Source organism: Salvia miltiorrhiza, chromosome 3 (genome assembly GCF_028751815.1).
Source record: "Salvia miltiorrhiza cultivar Shanhuang (shh) chromosome 3, IMPLAD_Smil_shh, whole genome shotgun sequence".
In the NCBI taxonomy this organism is placed as follows: Eukaryota; Viridiplantae; Streptophyta; class Magnoliopsida; order Lamiales; family Lamiaceae; genus Salvia; species Salvia miltiorrhiza.
This window is the reverse complement of record NC_080389.1, coordinates 26733980-26755284: the sequence shown is the minus strand read 5'-3', so window position 1 is coordinate 26755284 and position 21305 is coordinate 26733980. Positions and strand designations below refer to the sequence as shown.

The following is a 21305-nucleotide window of genomic DNA, read 5'->3' as shown; positions in this document are numbered from 1 at the left end:
ATGTGTATCACTTTTATCTTTTTGTTAGATTTATTGTTTTATCCTGCTTGGTTGGTGGTGTGTGTTTGTTTTGTTTTTGAGATGTTTATTGCTGCATTAGATTTCTGGTGAGATGCCAATGATGATTTATGTGAAAAAAAAAATTGAATTTGATTTTCTTTAATTATTTGAGCATAATTGGAACTAATTTGCATAATTCTAGAGTGATTTTAACCTTGACTTTTGGACGTTGAATAAACCTGTGAGATTTTGAGCCATAGCTGTTTATTATACACAGTTTATTCTTTGTTGTGAGTTTTGTCATGCATGTGGTGATCTTCTAGAACTTGCCATGGTTTCTGTGTTGAGGTTGCTGTTGTGCCCAGGATTATGAGATGATTTTAGGCCATCTTTTGTTAGCCACATTTATTATCCCAAACACTGTCCTTAACGAAAAATTATCCTTTGTTATCCACTTTGAGCCTATTTAGCTTTTATTCTCTAGCTGGATGATAGGGGGTGATGAAGTTTATGGGGATCCTTGTGTGGTGAGTTGTAGTGGGTTGATTGAAAAGAAGGGATGATATTGTGCTACTATTTACTCTTATAAGCTCTGGAAGGTTGTGAAAAAAAAATTTTTGAAAAAAAATTGTTGAAAAAAAGAAAAAAAAAGGAAAAGAAAAATAAAAGAAAAAGAAAAAAAATGTGAAGTCGAGTATACATTGAGAAATTGGTTAGAAAATCGACTTTGTTGGAAATAAATGGAGAGCATAAAAAGAGTGTTTAGTTCTGTTTTGTGATGATTAAATCCCTTGAGTTGTGTATGATTATGGTGGCATAGTTGGGAGGAAGATGGAATTTATTCCATACTTGTTTTGCGAAGTTATAAGGTGTTAGTGTTCTTGATATATTTTTGAGTCACTTAGCCTATATTTTCCTACCTCAACCAATGTTCCTATATTATAACCCAAAAATAAAGACCTATTTGATCTTAGTCTTGGCACACTTTTAGCGATGGAGATTGTAGACGATTGGCAAGCCTATGGTAAGAGATCTGTATTGCATTGAATTCGATGAGAGCATACACGTCCTATATATTCCATCAAATTGAGAGTTGAGTGATACACATACCTTGTGAGATTCAATTGTTTGGAATGTCAAGGTTGATTTTGCTATAGGTTGTGTTTATTGGTGAATTTTGTGCTTAATTATTGAGGATTTGAGAATTCTATCATTCTTTATTATTCGGAGGCATCGATGAGCTAGATTTCTTATCCATTCGTGTTATTGATTGTGTTCTTCTCATTATTCGAGGACGAACAATAGCTTAAGTTTGGGGGAGTATTCTACGGTTTAAGTCGATTTTACGCCCGTTTTATTATCATTTGGAGTTCATGGACTATTATTTCATGATTTCACGGTCGGGTGTAGTTTTGACTGTTTGGATGTAGAAATGAGTGGTACTGGAGCATGGAGTGTAAGGAACATGTTAAAGAGAAGAGTTTTGAGAGAATCGAGCCCAAAAATCGAGAAAAGATGAAGATTCTGAGGTCGGGGCGAGAAGGAGGCAATTCGGCGGTCAAAGGAGTTGACCGCCGAAATTTGAGCATTTGAGGAACAAATTCGGCGATCGCCGAGTTGGGCGCCGAAATCCCTGGATCGAAATTATGCTTTGTGGAAGAAAAACGACGATCGCCGTTTTTGGGTTGATTTTAGGCCAAATTCGGCGACCGCCGAACGGGCCACCGTTTTGGTCGCGCATTTTGAAACCTCCGCGATTTTACGCTTTTCAATGTTATTTTCGATTTTTAAACTCTTGTTTTACCCTAAGACTATATATATGTCCTCTTTTGACCTATCTAGGGTTCCCAACTTTTATTTTTTCATAGCTTTAGTTGTTATTTGCTTTTCAATTCATAGAGCACTGGATTTTGATTTTTGCAAGAGTGAAGATTCAAGCTGTTCCATTCGATTACTACGGTTTTATATAATTTAGTTTTTGCAATTGTTCTCTTATTTATTATATTTATGTTTTCTTTTATGATGTCTGGCTAATTCGTTAATCTGAACCTAGGGTTTGTACGTAGCTGATTAATTATGTGTTTTTGATTTATTGATATCAATTTGCCTTCCAACTTGTGATTCGTGATTCCTGGTGCTTAATTTTTTGTGAATTATTTATCCAATAATTTTGCATGTCTAGCTGTTCAGTTTGAGTCTTGAATGCGATAATTGTTCAGCCGATTCAGGAATGCATGTTATAGTAGTAACCTTGACACTTGAATGGGATAGGTGAAACTGTAGGAGCTATTCTTTGTGTACGCTTAGAAGTTAATTTATTCCTTGGAATCTTGAATGTGAAGGGGGGTAAATTAATCTACTTTCATAGGTGTTCGTTAGAGAAGCTTATGAATAGTTCTTTGATCTCTCATCAGGGTTGGATTAAATTGGTAATTGAATCAATATATTAAATGCATGTAGTTAACTAGTAAAAGTACATCCCTAGGGTCAGAGTTTTCTTTCTATTTGATTTATTTATCATTGTTTCTCTGCTACTTAGATTTTATTCTGTTAACTTTAGTTTTTGATTCATCTTCCTATTTTGTTTTGCCTGTTTGCTGTGAGAGTCTGTTTAGGAAATAGATAGAGTAATTTTGTTTTACAGTTTCTATGGATACGATACTCGATTGCTACGTTTATGCTACAATTACACCGTTTTAGTTGCGGTTTAGTTGCTAAGTAATTTAGTGATCAACTTTTTGGCGCCGTTGCCGGGGACTGTTAAGAAGTTGCTTTAATATTTTCGATAGGACTTTATAGTACTACAGGTTTTTTTTTTTTTGTTTTTTTTTTTGTTCTAACTTTTAAGTGGTGTGTTTTGTAGGTTGCGTATGAACACAAGATCTCACGGTAGTCCTTTTTTTGAGTTGGATCCTGAAATCAACGCTACTTTACACAATCTCAAGAAGCAGAAGAATCAAGTTGAGACGGATACGATGGCTACTCCTGAGCAAATCCAAATTCGAGCTCTGTAAGAGCAATTGAAGAAGCTGATTGATGAAAAGGAGGCTGGAGAGGCTCAGAAGCAACCAGCCATCAATGAGGCATTCATACCACAATATGTGTACCAGGAACCCCCACGAGTAAACGTTAACAATTTTGAGCTGAAAACGGGTTTGATTACAATGGTCCAACAGAGCCAATATGGTGGATGACTCAACTAGAAACACCTCTAAGTTGACTTGCAATAGAACAAGGACATCCTAGCGATGGTAAGTTGACCCAGTGTCATCTCTCAAGGAAAGTCTTTAAGGGCTTTTAATTATGTCACAACGAAAGCTGTAAATTTAAGATTATTAAACTAAAACATGAAAAGTAAATTAACATGAATTTAAACTTAACTAGGCGAAAAGGAATTATTAACTAACACTTGTAATTTAAACTTAACTAAAAACTCAATCTTAAAATTATCTAGGCGTGAAACTATTAAACCCTAGGCAAGAATTAAATGAACTTAAAGTAAAGAATTAACTAGACAAATCAAATTTAAATAACTTTAATTAAAAACTTCTAATCTAATCTAACTAGGCAGAAACGAAATTACAGAATTTAAAGTGCATAATTTAAAAGTGCAAAATCTAAAGGAAAGCATAAACATGAAAGCAAGTAAATTAAATTAAATACCGAAATACCGTAAAACGTCGCAAAGATGAAACTGCTGTCACTCAATTCCAATCTTCGAAACAAAACTAAGCTAAACTAAACTAAACTTGAATTTAAAGAACTATACTAAACTAACTAGAATAGAAATCGAAACTAGCACTAGAAAAGCAATAAACCTAAGCTTTAGCTAACTTGGCGGAACTAAAGATTAGGGCCAGGATTGATTTTTACAATGAAAAGTATGGCCCTATTTATAGACTTCGAATCCCTATGGATCACCATGGAAGTTGCCATGCAAAGCCGGACTCTAAAAGGAATAGAATCGTGCAAAGAAAGGTAAGTCCAGCTGTGACGCGCGCTCTGGAAATAATCTCCACTATGGCGGAAATCGCGGCTCTCGCCAGAGGAATGGCTTCCGCTCTGGCTTTGATTCCTATGGCGCTTCGACTCCTCTGGCGCTTCGAATCCTCTGGCGCTTATGATTTCAGCAGCGAAGTGATTTCTCTGGCGAGACTTCACTGCTCTGGTTTTCTCTCCTCTGCTCTGACTTTTGACTTCTCTGGCCTGAGTGGATTTCGCTGGCGACTTCTGGAGCACACTCCTCTGCTTTGAAGCGGGCTTCTCTACTCCCAAAATCTCCAAAATCGCACTCTTCCTTCTATAAGACCTAAATCTTCTGAAAAGCATAAAACAAACCATAAAACGCACCAATTTCCAGAAGATTTAACTTAAAATATGCGCATGTAAACCCCCAAAATTAGAACAATTAGGCATAAATCAGTGGACATGCGATCGAAGACCCTAATGCGCACCTGGCGCATTTTCTGGAGCTGTGTAGCACGGTGAAGATGAATGGTGTTCCCGATGACATTATTCGCCTTCGTCTTTTTTCTTTCTCACTGCGGGATAAGGCAAAGTCGTGGTATCATACGCTGAAGCTGGGAGATAATACCATGTGGGAGGATTTAGCTCATGCGTTCCTACGCAAGTTTCATCCGCCTGGCCTTACGTTGAAATTGAAGATGGACATCGTGCAGTTTCAATAGTACGAGGGAGAAAAGCTAGCAGATACTTGGGAGCGGTATCAGGAAAAGCTCAGAAAGTGTCCAGGCCATGGATTTGATGAAGGCACGCTCGTGATCATGTTCTACAATGCCTGCGGGGAACGTACGCGGATGCATATGGATACAGCTGCAGGTGGCTCTCTACTCCAGAAAAGCAGTTCTGAAGCATGGAGCATTATTGATAGTATGGCTTCTACGAGCTACCAATGGCCATCTGAGCGAATACAATTGAAGAAGGTTGCAGCTGCGTCCAGTTCTGATCCTATGGCAGAAATGGTTACTCAGCAAGCAACGATGGCTACGCAGCAGACAGCGATGGCTACACAGCTGGTAGAGCTGACTACAAAAATTAATGAGTTGAATGTTAGACGTCCTGAGCAAGCTGTGACAGACCCGTCAGGCATGGAAGATATCAATTACATTAATGGCAGAAACTATGGGAATTTCCAGCGAGGACAGCCAGGAATGTATAACAGAGGTCAGCAATATCAGCAGGGTCAGCAACAGTTCCAGCCAGGAGGACGCCCGCATCCGAATCGTTCTTATGGCAACCCAAACAATGCTGTGCAACCTCCACCAGGATTTTATGTTTCTAGTGGGGGAGTAATCAATGAGCCAAAGAAGGATTTGATGGAGGACATGATGAAGCCAAAGATGGATGAAAAGTTAGCCAAGTTCATGGAGATGTTTTCAAAGCTTCACATCAACATTCCTTTACTAGATGCTTTGAGAGATATGCCAGGCTATGCCAAGTTCCTCAAGGATGCAGTCTCCAACAAGAAGAAGTTGGGGAAATATGAGACGATTAATCTTTCCGAGGAATGTAGTGCTGTGCTACAAAGAAAGCTACCATTGAAGCAGAAGGATCCTGGGAGCTTTACTATCGCTTGTGTGATCGGAGGACAGAATTTCTCCCGCGTTCTTTGTGATTTAGGGGCAAGCATCAATTTGATGCCTCTCTCTATTTTCAACCAGTTGGAGATTGGAGAAATCAAGCCTACCTCTAGTGCTTTGCAGATGGCAGATCGTTCCCTGACTTATCCCAAGGGAATTGTGGAGGATGTTGTAGTGCAGGTGGAGCAGTTTATTTTTCCTGCAGATTTCGTAGTTTTGGACATGCCAGAGGACAAGAATACTCCATTGATCTTGGGGCGTCCGTTCCTAGCTACGGGCCGTGCGTTGATAGATGTGCAAGAGGGAGATCTGACTTTCCGCGTCAATGATGAAAAGATGACGTTGTCCATTTATGATGCGATGAAGAAGCCAGCTGAGCCATAAATTGAGGATTGTAATTTAATTGAGGCTGTAGTGGATTTTCCTGCAGCTGTAGAGGATCCTTTGGAGGAGTGCATCACACAGTCATTATATCCTTACTCCGAGCTTGATGAGGCGTGTGATGAGATTTTGGATTATATTGCAGAGCTGGAGGCCGTAGAGATCCATCCCATCGATTGTGCCTTACATGGATATTCACAAACCTGTTGATGGGGGAAGCACTACCAAGGAAAAGGGAGCTGATTTACCTGCACCAGCTGCAGCTGCAACTGCACCCAAACTTGAGCTGAAGCCACTTCCCGAGCATTTGAGGTATCAATTTTTGGGTGAGAATGAGACCTTTCCTGTTATTGTGTCTGCTTATTTATCTCCGTTGGAGTTGGAGAAGCTGATGCGAGTTTTGAGGAAGTACAAGTCTGCTATAGGATGGTCTATTTCTAACATCAAAGGAATTAGTCCTTCTATTTGCATGCATCGTATTTTGTTGGAGCTGGAATACAAACCTAAGGTGCAGCCACAAAGACGTTTAAATCCGGCTATGCAAGAGGTGGTGAGAAAGGAGGTGCTCAAGTGGTTGGATGAAGGTATCATTTATGCTATCTCTGATAGTGAGTGGGTGAGTCCGACTCAAGTGGTCTCTAAGAAAGGAGGCATGACTGTGGTTAAGGATGAGAGAGATGAGCTCATAGCTACGAGGCTGGTCACAGGATGGCGCGTGTGCATTGATTATCGAGCTTTGAATGCAGCCACACGTAAGGATCACTTTCCTTTGCCATTTATTGATCAGATGCTTGACCGTTTGGCAAGATATGAGTACTACTATTTCTTGGATGGGTACTCGGGCTACAATCAGATTATGATAGCCCCAGAGGATCAGCATAAGACCGCATTTACTTGTCCCTATGGCATCTTTGCTTTTATGAGGATTTCTTTTGGTCTTTGCAATGCTCCTGCCACTTTTCAACGCTGCATGATGACGATTTTCCATGGTTTGATTGAGAACATTATGGAGGTATTCATGGATGATTTTTCTGTTTTTGGCTCCTCTTTTGATAATTGTTTGGACAATCTTGCTCAAGTGTTGCAGCGTTGTGAGGAGACGGCACTCGTGCTCAATTGGGAAAAGTGCCACTTCATGGTTCGTGAGGGCATTGTTTTGGGGCATAAGGTTTCTGCCCAAGGATTGGAGGTGGATCGTGCTAAGATCGTGGCTATTTAAAAGTTGCCGCCTCCTACTTTTGTGAAATCTGTGCGGAGCTTTCTTGGGCATGTAGGATTTTATAGGCGTTTCATCAAAGATTTCTCCAAGCTGTCCAAGCCACTCTGTGCTTTGCTTGAGAAGGATGTGAAGTTTGTCTTCACCGATGAGTGCCTCGTATCCTTTGAGAAGTTGAAAGCAGCGCTGATTTCTACGCCAGTGTTGATTACGTCGGATTGGAGTGCCCTGTTTGAGTTGATGTGCGATGCTAGTGATTGGGCCGTGGGAGCTGTGTTGGGACAAAAGAGAGATAAGTTATTCAAGGTAATTTACTACACTAGTAAAACTTTGGATTCTGCTCAGATGAATTACACTACCACGGAGAAGGAGCTGCTAGCTGTGGTGTATGCTTTTGATAAGTTCCGTTCTTATTTGATTGGAACTCATTCAATTGTCTACACTGATCACGCCGTCATCCGCTACTTGTTCACGAAGAAGGACTCTAAGCCCCGTTTGATTCGTTGGATCTTGTTGCTTCAAGAGTTTGATATGAAGATCCGTGATTGAAAGGGATGTGAGAATGTGGTAGCCGACCACTTGTCTCGTTTGGAGAATCCGATCGAAGGAGATGATCCGAAGATGGTCATCAATGAGTCTTTTCCCGATGAGCAGATTTGGGCGGTGTTATTTAAGGATCCTTGGTATGCTGATTATGTCAATTACTTGGTTATTGGAGCTCTTCCCGAGGGGATGTCGCACTATCAAAAGAAGAAGTTCCTCCATGATGTCAAGTTTTATTATTGGGAGGATCCTTACTTATACCGAAGGTGCGCCAAAGATCATTGAGGAGTGCCATAGCTCACCTAGTGGAGGTCACTTTGCTGCCAACCGCACAGCCATGAGGTAAACCATAGTGGTTTTTATTGGCCTTAAATTTTCCAAGATTGCCATGCTTTTGTGAAGTCTTGTGATCGATGCCAGCGCATGGGCAATATTACCAAACGGGATGAGATGCCACAAAATATCATCGTAGAGGTGGAGCTGTTTGATGTGTGGGGAATTGACTTCATTCCCTCCCTCATGTGGTTTTTCCTATATTTTGCTTGCGGTGGAGTATATGTCTAGATGGGTGGAGGCGATCCCAACTGTCACTAATGATTCTAAGGTAGTCATTAAATTCTTGCAAAAGAATATTTTGACTCGGTTCGGAGCAGAGCACTGAGAGCGTTGCTTAGTGATGGGGGGTTGCACTTCAACAACAAGTTGCTAGCAAGCGTGTTGGCAAAATATGGAGTAAAGCACAAGGTGACGACTCCATATCATCCTCAAGCTAATGGGCAGGCGGAGTTGGCCAATCGAGAGATCAAGCAAATTTTGGAGAAGAGCATCGCAAACAGGAAAGATTGGGCAAAACATTTGGATGATGCTCTTTGGGTGTATCGCACTGCCTACAAGACTCCAATTGGTATGTCTCTCTATCAACTTGTTTTTAGCAAATCTTGTCATTTACCTGATGAGATTGAGCACAAGGCATATTGGGCGACGAGGAGAATCAATTTGAAGTTTAAGGAGGCCGGTCATACAAGGCGAGATTTGTTGACGGAGTTGGATAAGTGGATGAATGAAGCTTATGAGAGTTCTCGAATCTACAAGGAAAGAGCAAAGAAGTTCCATGATTTGAGCATCCGCACAAAAGAATTCAAGCCGGGACATGAGGTACTCTTGTATGATTCTAAGCTTCGGTTATTTCCTGGCAAGCTGCAGTCTAGATGGAGAGGTCCATATGTGGTTCACAAGAGCAATCGGAATGGGACTTATGAGTTGCTTGCGTCGAATGGGTCCACTTTTACTGTTAATGGCCATCGCCTTAAACCGTACTTCAAAGCAGAGTTGGTGGAAGTGGTCAATTTCGTTGATCCATAATTGGAGGTATCGTCAAGCTATAGACGTTAATTTTAGCACTTGTTGGGAGGTAACCCAATTTTTATTGCTTTGTTAATTTTTGCTTGTTCTTCTTTGTTTTCGTTTGTCGTTGTTTTCTTCTCGTTTTTGTTGTTTTGCCTTGTTAATTTATTTTCGTTTTTGATGTTTTGCCTAGAATTTTTTTCGCTTTTGCAGTTAAAAAAAGGTGAAAATTGAAAAACGGCGACCAAGCTCCAGTAGGTCGTCGATTCCAGGCTTTTGGTTGGCAAAAACGGCCTGAACGCGATTAACAGTTGGAGCTAGAAATTCGGCGATCGCTGACGAAGCTGTCGTTAGAGCTTTGTGCAAATAAAATATCCTGTGCCCACAACTAGACTAGCTAGTGGTAAATCCAGAGTCGAATCCACAGGGAACTGAGCAGTAACTTCTCCTACAAGGGTGTCACTAAAGGGTTTTTTGTTTTCTACAGTGTTCTGACCAAAACGTGGTTATGGGCAGAACGGGTATCCAACCTAAACTGAAATAACAAAAGAGATAAATCAAATAACAAAACAATTCTGACTTGGGTTCGATTCACTCAACATGAATTAACACTCGATCATTGGTGCAAAGATTAATCACTATATTCGCATACCAGTGGTTATAGGCATAAGAATTGTTGTGCCCCTATTGTCACTCGTCACGCACACAACAAACCCCTTGGCCAATCTATCCTTTCAGTTTATGATCCCTTAGAAGGGTCAGCTAATGAAAATCAACTACCCCGGGCAACATCCACGCTCTCTGCGATGGCCTATCGCTAGTTGTGCTTTGCCCAGAATGCTTTAAGAATTAGATAGACCCACTTGACTCTTACGCCGATATTTCACAGCAGTCACGGCTCCAACACCAGTTGTACTATTTTGGAGGTCGATGACAACTCGCCTTATGCCCAAAGTATTACTTGTGGTCAGAACTACCTAGTTAACTAGTGATCAATTAATTAACCAAGTTGTTACACCCTTTTTGGAATCAAACCTAGTGTATCGAGAATATGCTCATATAGATGTTATGCTCAAATTTGACCTCTCGAGTTTATTCATTCATGCTTAGATCATCTTGTCCAAATCAGAATATAAACTTAGCCAACCATAACGTAAATAACACAAGCAAAAGGTGTAAAGGAAAACATAACTGAAATTGAAATTACTTAAATGAAAGTAGAAATACCTACGACTGAAAGTGCCGTGCAAAACATAAACAGAAAAGTACGAGATTATGCCCACAGCCTGGGCTATCTTCACTTCTTAAACAATGCACAACAGAACGGAATTTCAGCACCCTTGGCTTGTGAAGCTCGTCGGGTATTTATAGGAGTCATTAGGGTACGAAGGCCCAGCCCATGAGTTGTGGCCGGATCCATGCAAGCATGGAGATGCTTATCCCTTTTCAGACCTAATCTTCATGAAGATATGTTTCCTTTTGGATAAGGCGGTGGTTTGGCCTTATCGGTCTCTTTTGGATAGCTGCCGCCTTCCGCCTTTTTCGGACTCCCACTTGCAATCCTTCCTCGCCCGTCTGTTGTGCCTCCGTCTTCTTCCCCTGCCTTCCTTCTCTTGCCTGCCAGCTCCCGTGCGGTACTTATGGGCATAAGGGATGGTTTTGCCTCCAAATCCCCTTTGCTTCTAGCGCATACCTCTTTCACGAGAAGTGACAGCACTATCGACCCCTGGAGCACCTCTTGCCCACAAGCTGGTCCTGCCATTGAACTATGCCCTCCCAGGCGATCAAACGACATAAACACAAGGAAAAAGACTCGATCTAGACTTAAAACAGACACAAAAACAGAGCACAAACCTGGGCTCATCACACGCACACACTTTAAACACGATTGTCCTTAAGCGTGCATGCATGATTTTGCCCAAGTACAGACACGGACGAAACAGACACGTAAAACATAAAAGAAAAATGAAAACACACAGCATGCTATACTCTCTCAGTCCAACAGCTAAATGAAGATCAAAAGAAACAAAAAAGAAGCATGATCAAACAATCAAAAATGCCATCAGTTGAGTCAAGATCGGGTTCTGGGCATAAGGATGTTCCTCCCCTTTCACTCTTTCTCTCAAGTGTTTAGGTTCGTGTTTACACTCCGGACATCTTGATTGTGTTCCGACCATAAGCTTGCCTATCTTCTAATGTCTTCCCCTTTAGTCAAAGTCCTAGGTGCATCTCATTAGGTCTTTCATGGGTTGTAATGTGGCTTAAGGCATAAGGTGGGAATTTTTGGTACGAGGCTAAGGTCATTCTGAACTTCATTCTGGGCACAGACTTCCCAGATTTTTTAAGATCCTTGCCTATTCTTACGGGCCTAAGCACATTCTTCCCTTTATTCTTTCCCTTTTTTTTTTTTTTTTCTTTTTCTGGACTCTTTTCTGTTTTGGGATTCAGATGTCCCATTTTGCAATTTTTGCACTAGTCCTGCCCATAGGATCCACTACACTATCTCCCTTTCTTTTGCCCTTAAGTTCAGTTTTTGACCGGGACGACTCAAATCTAGGCAAATTTATAAGTGAATTCAAATGAATTATTAAGCTCAAAAGGGGTTTGCAATTGATAGATGTAGGGTTGGTCAGTTTGGCTCAGTGGGCTAAAGAAAGAATTTGCCTAAATCATTTAAGACACCTAGACTATGTACACAGGGTTCGACTAAGAATCAAGGCAAGTTCTAGCATTACCCGAAATCAAGATGTCAAAATTCACACAATGAAAGAAAGAATTGTTTTGGGCATAAAGTAACAATTTTAAAAGCTCAAATCCTCACAAGGTATGCCCAAATCCCTATCCATCGTCCTCAACTACATACGGCACAAAGTTTGCATAATCTTACTCACAAAATTGCACTTTTAAATCTTCACAAACTGAGTAACATCGATTATACAGCATGCTTGACACAAAACTTTAAAAACATAAAAAGATACCGGGTCTTCCCTCCCACTCACACACTTTGCCTTAAGGCAAAGGGTGCGAGAACAAGGATTACCCGGTAAAACAACAACAGACGTCCTGGCCCCCCACACACATACACTTTGCTTTGGGCAAAGTGGGTGTGTAGAGGGGGTCAAGGAAAATGCAAACAAAACAAACAAACAAAACAAAAGAATACACAGAAAATGGCCTTTGCTTTGGGCGCCTGCACCAAGTGGCTTGCCTTTTGGGCAAGATACCGGTGCAGGCAAAAGGGTTGCCCTTTACCGCAGCTTTGGCCAGACAGACGCAAACAAACAAACAGAACAAAAAACATAAAGACGCAACAAAACAAACTAAAAACTAACATCCTAGGGAGGGTGAAATTCAAGGGGCAGGTGCAGGTGGGTACCTGAACCCTTGATACTTGAAGAAGGCCAGAAGGGCCTTCTGGGTCGCTGCCAGTGCTTCCTGGGTCTCCACAATCAGGGACTCGATTCTGTCCAGCTGACTCCCCTCTTCCTCTGACTCTAGCTCCTCCACCTTTTCTTTTCCTTTGCCCATAGCAGGGCTTTGGCCTTCGGCCGCTGAAATCTCCATCTCCTCTGGGTTGGTGAATTTAGGCACACCCCGATCCATTCTGACATCCTTCATGCGGATCAGGGCTTCGATGTTCAGCTTCTCCGCCTCAATCTTGGTGTTCCCTTCTTCGATCTCGATCTCATTCAACTTGGCAAAAGCGGTGGTGAACTGGATGCAGGAAAGCCTCTGGTTAGGCTTGCTGATGATGGAGTCGATATGCTCGAAAAGCTTCAAAGTTGAGCTTCACCCCGCTGTGCATTGCCCAAAGGATGTAGAGATCCTTCTTGGACATAGCATTTCCGCTGTCAATTTTGCCGAAGAGGGAGTACGAGAGAATGCGGTGGCAAACCCTCAGGGCTGGGTCGCGAATCCTATGCCCCTTGACCTTCTGCGTCCTGAACGATCCTCCATCGCCGATATCTGCCCACATATCATCCCACTCTTGTGCAGTGAAAGTGGGGATTCCTCTCTTCGCGTCTTTGTATTCTTTCTTTTGCAGGTCTTTAAGCTTCGCCATTCCCAAATTGAGGTTGAGCTCATTCACGGACATGTCTCGGGTCTCCCCATTCATGGAGAAACTCATGCCCAGAGGTCCGCAGGTTTGGTTGATTTCTACTTGCATAGACTCGAACACTTCTCTCACCACCTCCTCGTATGCGTGCCCTGGCCAATCCAGAAATTCCTTCCATCCGATGTTGTTGAAATACTCCTTCACCTTGTCCACTATGCCCAGAGGCTTCAGTGCGTCCATGTCCGGGATTTTGGGTACAGCAATCCCTTTCACCGCCTTCTTCTTGCTCCTCGGTGCAGATGCCGGTTCTCCTTTGATCATTCGGATCGGGGTCGGGGCTAACACCTTCCTCCTCCTCTTCGCCGGAGTTTCTTGTTGCTCTTCGCCGGACTCCCCTTTCTCACTCTGCATCACCGAACCAGAGGGTTCGTTTCTTTCGTTGGATGATCCTTCGGCCGGCGTGGCCAATTTCTCGGCCGCCGACTTCTTTCTCTTCGGAGCAGTGGGGGTGCGCTTCTTCTTGGATGGCTCTTCCTCGCCTTCTTTCGCTTTTTCCGGTGTCGCCTTGCCTTCTCCTTCAGCTGCATGCTGGTCTCCGACGCCGAGAGTAGGGACGTCTATCTCCGCCGTGAGTTGCTCAATGGCATGTTCGTCCACCGGCGATGGGCTCTCGGTTTGTGGTAGGGTTTTGGATGAGGGAGTAGGTGTGGTTTCCATCGGGAGTGGTTTTTGACGTGGGGTTTTCTTCAAAGCTTTTGGTTTTGACGGTGAGGGGCTTTCTCCGGTGAGATCGATTTCGGTTCCTTGGGGTTTGCCTCGGAGTTTGTTTTTGGGTCTGGTGGAGACCATGGTGGCTTGGTGGTGGCTTTGTATTCGAAAGGCCGAGAAAGGGGGGTGGTGATTATGGGAAGTTGGATAGTTAGGGTAGTGACGTCGTGGGTAGAGGTTTTAGGGTTTTGGGGGTATAGGGCTGACAACTGTCACTTGATGTAACGTGCGTCAGGCGGTTTCAGCCGCGTTTTGCCCGAGAGCCCCCTTCTACCCTGAAATCAATGCTTATCCAATCGACTGCTCTTTGCCCATAACTGCTCCCCCTGTCTCTGCAAAACACATTCAAACTTCCGCGAAGGCGGGAAACTTTAACTCGCCCACAGCTGTGGGCATAACTGGGTTCCTAGGCAACCAAAAAAAAAAAAAAAAAAAACAAACTAAAAGAAAATAAACTAAACGAAAATACCAGGTTACCTCCTGGCCAGTGCCCTATTTATCGTCCTGAGCCTGACGTGATACCTTTCAATTAATCCAAGGTGCTTGTGGCTGGGTCGAGATCCAGTTCCTCCCCAGCGTCGGGTTTATGCCCATAATAGGCTTTCAGCCTTTGTCCATTCACCTTGAACACTTTCCCAGATTTCAGATTTCCGATCTCAACAGCTCCATTTGGGAATTGGGTTTTCACCACAAATGGGCCGGTCCACTTGGTACTCAGCTTTCCTTGTGCAAATTTGAACCGTGTTTGGTACAGGAGAACCTCTTGCCCAAAGCTGAATTGCTTGTTTGTGATCAAAGCATCGTGGCTCTTTTTCATTCTTTCCTTGTAGAGAACAGCATTGTCGTATGCCTCTTTCCTGATTTCTTCGAGCTCTTGGATCTCTAGCTTCCTTGCTTGCCCTGCCTTGTCCCAATCATAGTTCACTTTATTCACTGCCCAAAAAGCCTTGTGCTCCAATTCCACCGGTAAATGACACCTCTTGCCATACACCATTTGAAATGGTGACATCCCGAATGGAGTTTTGTATGCAGTTCGATATGCCCATAAGGCATCTTCCAGCTTAAGACTCCAGTCCTTCCCTGTGGGGCCAACGGTCTTTCACAAAATCGTTTTGATTATGCGATTTGAGAGTTCGGCCTGTCCATTGGCTTGTGGGTGATAGGTTGTCGAGACCCGATGTTGGACTCCATACTTTTTGAACAAGTTTTCGACCGAGAAATTGCAGAAGTGGGATCCTTGGTCGCTGATGATTGCTCTGGGCACACCAAACCTGCAGAAAATGTTAGTCTTCAAGAAATTCACCACTACCTTTGAGTCATTTGTCGGGGATGCTTTTGCCTCCACCCACTTGGAGACATAATCCACCAAAAGTAGGATATACAAGTTTCCTCTTAAGCTGGGAAGGGGTCCCATGAAGTCCATTCCCCAAATGTCAAAAATCTCTACGGGCATAATGGGCATCATGGGCATTTCATTCCTCCTGGTTATGTTTCCTTCTCGCTGGCATTGTGGGCAATTCTTGCAGATGGTGTAGCTGTCCTTAAAGATTGTTGGCCAATAAAAACCGCACTCCAGAACCTTGGCTGCAGTCCTCTTATGCCCAAAGTGTCCCCCACACTCCTTTGAATGATAAAATTCTAGGATGCTTCTTTGCTCATCTTGTGGGATACATCTCCGAAGCACTTGGTCCCCGCATTGCTTCCACATATACGGTTCGTCCCAAATATATTCTCTGCTGTCTTTGGCCAATTTCTTCTTCTGGGCATAAGTGTATCCAGGGGGTACATATCCAGAACATAGGTAATTGCACAAATCTGCGTACCATGGATCTTCCCTCCTTCCTTGGGCATAGAACAGTTGTTCATCCGGGAACATCTCCTTGATTGGTTCTCCTTCTTCCTTCCTTACGATCCTGCTTAGATGATCGGCCACTTGGTTTTGTGCTCCAGCTTTGTCCTTTATTTCTACGTCGAATTCTTGTAGAAGTAGAACCCATCGAATCAGCCTGGGCTTAGACTCCTTCTTGGCCAGAAGGTACTTCAGGGCCGCATGATCGGTGTAGACTATGGTCTTTCCTCCAAGCAGGTAAGACCTGAATTTTTCAAAGGCTAACACCACCGCCAACATTTCCTTCTCAGTTGTGGAATAATTTATTTGGGCTCCATTCAGTGTCTTTGAGGCATAATAGATGATGTGACTCTCATTTCCCCGCTTTTGCCCAAGAACTGTCCCTATGGTATATCCACTGGCGTCGCACATCACCTCAAAGGGCATACCCCAGTCAGGGGGTTGTATTATGGGTGCGGAGATCAGATTATTCTTCAAGATCTGGAAAGCCTCCTTGCAATCCTCATCAAAATTCCACTCCACTTCGTTTTGTAGCAACCTTGTCATAGGTTGGGCAATTTTTGCAAAATCCTTCACGAACCTCCTGTAGAAACCAGCATGCCCAAGGAATCCTCGTAACTGCTTGATGTTCGTTGGATATGGTAGCTTGGCTATGATTTCAATTTTCGCTTTGTCCACTTCTATTCCTCTGCCTGATATCACATGTCCGAGCACAATCCCTTCCTTGACCATAAAGTGGCATTTCTCGTAGTTCAACACCAAGCTCTTGTCAACGCACCTTTTTAGCACCTTCTCCAGATTGGCTAGGCATGAGTCGAAGGTTTGTCCATACACTGTGAAATCGTCCATGAAGACTTCGATGTAATTCTCAAGGAGATCCGAGAATATGCTCATCATGCATCTTTGGAATGTGCCCGGGGTGTTGCATAGCCCAAATGGCATCCTTCGGTAGGCAAATGTCCCAAAAGGGCAAGTGAATGTCGTTTTACCCTGGTCCTCCTCCGCGACCCAAATCTGCATATAGCCCGAATATCCATCTAGAAAGCAGAAATATTGATTCCCCGCAAGTCTTTCCAGCATCTCATCGATGAAAGGCAAAGGGAAGTGATCCTTCCGTGTCTTCTGGTTGAGCTTGCGGTAATCAATACACACCCTCCAGCCAGTTTGCAACCTTGTGGCAATCAATTCTCGGAATTCATTTTCCACCACTTGTATACCCGACTTCTTGGGCACAACGTGTACTGGGCTTACCCACCTACTATCGGATACTGGGTATATTATGCCCAAATCCAACAGTTTGAGTATCTCCTTCATCACAACTTCCTTCATGGCTGGATTTAGCTTTCTCTGGGGGTCCCGGACTGGGACTGCATCTTCCTCTAGTAATATGTGGTGCATGCATACAGTAGGGCTTATGCCCTTAATGTCGGCTAGGGTCCATCCAATTGCTTCCTTGTACTTCCCCAAAGTCATCTTAACTTTGTTCTCGTCTTCGAGTGTCAATTCTGAATTGATAATTACGGGCAAAGTGTCATCCTCGCCCAAGAAGATATACTTGAGGTGTTTGGGCAAAGACTTCAGCTCGAGCTTGGGTGCCCTTTGAATCTATGGAACAAGTCGGTCTTCTTCCTTCAGGGTGGGGATTTTCAGCGCCTCAGTGTGGTTGACCCCTTCGCTCCATGCATTAAGTACTTTCACCGCCTCTTGCAAGTGCTCCTCTTGCAAATCCTCCTCGATTATGCCATTCTGGATTATAGTGTCATATGGCTCCTTGAATGCTGTTCTGGGCAAAACCTCTTCAACAACCTTCTCGATCATGTCGACACTTTTCACCATCTCTGTATCGGCTGGATGTTTCATGGCATTGTATATGTCGAAGGTCACCATTTCCCCTTCAAACTGACATGTTAGCTTGCCCGTATCACAATCAATGCGAGTCCTGGCAGTCTTTAGAAATGGTCTGCCCAAAAGCATGACCGGATCTCGTGCTTTTGACTTCCCCATGTCGAGAATGTAAAAGTCCGCCGGAAAGATTAGTTCCTCCACTTTGACCAAAACGTCTTCCAATATCCCCTCTGGGTAGACATTTGATCGATCTGCCAGTTGGATCACCACTCGGGTAGGCTTCAGCGGTCCTATCTCCAGGTCCTGGTACATGGATAAGGGCATAACGTTGATGGATGCCCCTAAGTCGAGCATTGCCTTTTCCACCTTCATGGTTCCTATTACACATGGAATGTAGAACATGCCAGGATCTCCACATTTTATGGTCATATCTCGTTGTAAGACTGCGGACACGGATTCGCCCACTTGAAATTTCGCATCATCCGTGTATTTGACCTTCCGAGTGCAGAGTTCTTTGAGAAATTTTGCACATCTGGGCATAGAGCGTAGCGCGACCAAAAGGGGTATATTGACCTCTACCTTCTTGAAGATTTTAACCAGTTCGGTTAATTCTTCCTTCTCTTGTTCCTTGGCCATTCTGCCTGGGAAGGGTATTATAGGCTCAGTCTGGCTTGATTTCTCTTTACCCTTCCCCGTCGCCTTTCGCTTTGCCTCTTTCTCTTGGGCAAATTCTTCCTCATCTGCGGATCCCATTCCGACTTGCTCGTTGATCTCCAGCTTTTCTTTGTTTTTCTCCTTATCAACCTCGGGCAACTCCTTTCATCCTCTGAGTGTCATGCCATTCACCTTCTTCACCTCCACTTGGGATGGGAGTGCCCCTTGTTTGCTTTCAAGTCTGGCGACTGCTTGGGCAAGATGTGATAGTTGGGAGTTCACATTCTGCATTCCTCCTCTCGTCTCCATTATGAACTTTTCGGTCTCTTGCTGGAACTTCACTTGTTGTTGGGCCATTTGATGCACGAGCTCTGATAGGGAGGATCCTCTTGCCTGTTGAGGTTGTTGCGAGTATTGTGGTGGGTTACTCGTCTGCCCTTAGTTTGGCCCCAAAAAATTGTTGTTGCCGTACCTGAGGTTCTCATGTTGCCTCCATCCTTGATTGTTGTACTGCTGCCTGTAGGGCTCAAAAGGTTTCTGGTTTTGCCCTCCGTTGTTTCCTCCTGGCTGTTGCCCAATAGCATTAAGCTCTTCATCTTCGAAAAGTTGTGGACATTCGTCGGTTGCATGTGAATTTGCCATGCAAAGCTGGCATGCCTTCACAGGCTTCCGAATGTTGGGAATCTCTTGATTGGGTGTTCCTTGGTTTGTCATAAATTTCTCGAACATGTTGCAAAGCTTGTCCAACTTTTCGTCTTGGGCAGAAGGAGCCGGCACCGGAGTAGTTCTGACTATAGTCCCTTCCTCATCTCTCGATTTCTCTTCCATGTCGGCTATGAGCTTGAAAGCTTCCGCTGCAGATTTGTTTAAGATCGATCCTCCATATGCAGCGTGTAACCATTGCCTATCTTGCATTGGGAGTCCTCCCACGAAATACCGAATAAGATCATGATCCGGTATTTGGTGTTGTGGGCATTTGGCCAGCATCTGCTTGAACCTTCCCCAGTACTCATATAGAACTTCTCCCGATCCCATCTTTATGTTGCTTATTCGAGTCCTCAGATTTTGGATCCGGGCAGCTGGGAAGTACTTTTCCAAAAACTTGCTCTGCAACTCCTGCCAGGTCCGAATGCTTCCTTCGGGCAAATCATACAACCACTCCCTCGCTCCTTCTAACAGAGAGAACGGAAAAGTAAGGAGTCGGATGTATTCGCCAAGGGCTTGACTAGCGGTGCGCACCGTTCCACATGCCATCTCAAAGTCTTGGAGATGTCTTTGAGGGTCCTCTCCGGGCATATCACTGTACTTGGGCAAAATCTGGATAAGAGTATGCTTCAGCTCCCAATTTCCAGTGATCTCCGACAGTACTATGGTTGATGGCCGGAGGTTCAAGTTGTTCGGAAACATCATGTCTCGGAGAGTCTTGTTGGCGTTGTCATTCTGCCCTTCCGGATTTTCTGCCATCTCTCTCTCTGCTTCTAACTATCTCTTTCTTGCCTGTGCCTCTTGTTCTGCCCTGCGTCTAGCACCGTTGTTCTGTCGAACAAGTCACTCAATCTCCTCGTGGAACAAAAGATCTTCGTTACCTGCACTCCTGGTACGACGCATACACAAACGTGAAGGCAAAACTCACACAAAAATTACAAAAGAAATTACTAGCGCTCTCAGTTCCCCGGCAACGGCGCCAATTTGACGAAGCTGTCGTTTGAGCTTTGTGCAAATAAAATATCCTGTGCCCACAACTAGACTAGCTAGTGCTAAGTCCAGAGTCGAATCCACAGGGAACTGAGCAGTAACTTCTCCTACAAGGGTGTCACTAAAGGGTTTTTTGTTTTCTGCAGTGTTCTGACCAAAACGTGGTTATGGGCAGAACGGGTATCCAACCTAAACTGAAATAACAAAAGAGATAAATCAAATAACAAAACAATTCTGACTTGGGTTCGAATCACTCAACATGAATCAACACCCGATCATTGGTGCAAAGATTAATCACTATATTCGCATACCAGTGGTTATGGGCATAAGAATTGTTGTGCCCCTATTGTCACTCGTCACGCACACAACAAACCCATTGCCCAATCTATCCTTTCAGTTTATGATCCCTTAGAAGGGTCAGCTAATGGAAATCAACTACCCCGGGCAACATCCACGCTCTCTGCGATGGCCTATCGCTAGTTGTGCTTTGCCCAGAATGCTTTAAGAATTAGATAGACCCACTTGACTCTTACGCCGATATTTCACAGCAGTCACGGCTCCAACACCAGTTGTACTATTTTGAAGGTCGATGGCAACTCGCCTTATGCCCAAAGTATTACTTGTGGTCAGAACTTCCTAGTTAACTAGTGATCAATTAATTAACCAAGTTGTTACACCCTTTTTGGAATCAAACCTAGTGTATCGGGAATATGCTCATATAGATGTTATGCTCAAATTAGACCTCTCGAGTTTATTCAGTCATGCTTAGATCATCTTGCCCAAATCAGAATATAAACTTAGCCAACCATAACGTAAATAACACAAGCAAACGATGTAAAGGAAAACATAACTGAAATTGAAATTACTTAAATGAAAGTAGAAATACCTACGGCCGAAAGTGCCGTGCAAAACATAAACAGAAAAGTACGAGATTATGCCCACAGCCTGGGCTAGCTTCACTTCTTAAACAATGCACAACAGAACGGAATTTCAGCACCCTTGGCTTGTGAAGCTCGTCGGGTATTTATAGGAGTCATTAGGGTACGAAGGCCCAGTCCATGAGGTGTGGCTGGATCCATGCAAGCATGGAGATGCTTATCCCTTTTCAGACCTAATCTTCATGAAGATATGTTTCCTTTTGGATACGGCGGTGGTTTGGCCTTATCGGTCTCTTTTGGATAGCTGCCGTCTTCCGCCTTTTTCGGACTCCCACTTGCAATCCTTCCTCGCCCGTCTGTTGTGCCTCCGTCTTCTTCCCTTGCCTTCCTTCTCTTGCCTGCCAGCTCCCGTGCGGTACTTATGGGCATAAGGGATGGTTTTGCCTCCAAATCCCCTTTGCTTCTGGCGCATACC

At 43.7% G+C, this 21305-nt stretch overlaps 3 protein-coding genes across 3 annotated transcripts; 1 reads left to right on the top strand and 2 right to left on the bottom strand.

The window, feature by feature from the left end:
- The first annotated feature begins 6168 nt into the window (after window positions 1-6168).
- LOC131018605 (uncharacterized) lies at window positions 6169-9102 on the top strand. Its single transcript, XM_057947318.1, has 3 exons — window positions 6169-6293; window positions 8305-8344; window positions 8521-9102. The coding sequence occupies exons 1-3, from the start codon at window positions 6169-6171 to the stop codon at window positions 9100-9102; spliced, it is 747 nt and encodes a 248-aa protein (XP_057803301.1).
- Window positions 9103-17363: 8261 nt separating this feature from the next.
- Window positions 17364-18356, bottom strand: LOC131018604 (uncharacterized). Its single transcript, XM_057947316.1, has one exon. It carries the CDS (start codon window positions 18354-18356, stop codon window positions 17364-17366), a length of 993 nt encoding a protein of 330 aa, XP_057803299.1.
- A 339-nt stretch (window positions 18357-18695) lies between these two features.
- Window positions 18696-19721, bottom strand: LOC131018603 (uncharacterized). The gene has a single exon (XM_057947315.1). The coding sequence runs from the start codon at window positions 19719-19721 to the stop codon at window positions 18696-18698; it is 1026 nt and encodes a 341-aa protein (XP_057803298.1).
- Window positions 19722-21305: the final 1584 nt, after the last annotated feature.

What these genes read in the sequence shown, in the direction of transcription:
- LOC131018605 (XM_057947318.1), top strand. Translation starts at nt 6,169, where the DNA reads ATGGATATTCACAAACCTGTTGATGGGGGAAGCACTACCAAGGAAAAG. An exon ending in CCACTTCCCGAGCATTTGAG is followed by an intron (nt 6,294 to 8,304) that starts GTATCAATTTTT and finishes GTATATGTCTAG; the next exon opens with ATGGGTGGAGGCGATCCCAA. An exon ending in CTGTCACTAATGATTCTAAG is followed by an intron (nt 8,345 to 8,520) that starts GTAGTCATTAAA and finishes GCTAATGGGCAG; the next exon opens with GCGGAGTTGGCCAATCGAGA.
- LOC131018604 (XM_057947316.1), bottom strand. Translation starts at nt 18,356, where the DNA reads ATGGGATCCGCAGATGAGGAAGAATTTGCCCAAGAGAAAGAGGCAAAG.
- LOC131018603 (XM_057947315.1), bottom strand. Translation starts at nt 19,721, where the DNA reads ATGGCAGAAAATCCGGAAGGGCAGAATGACAACGCCAACAAGACTCTC.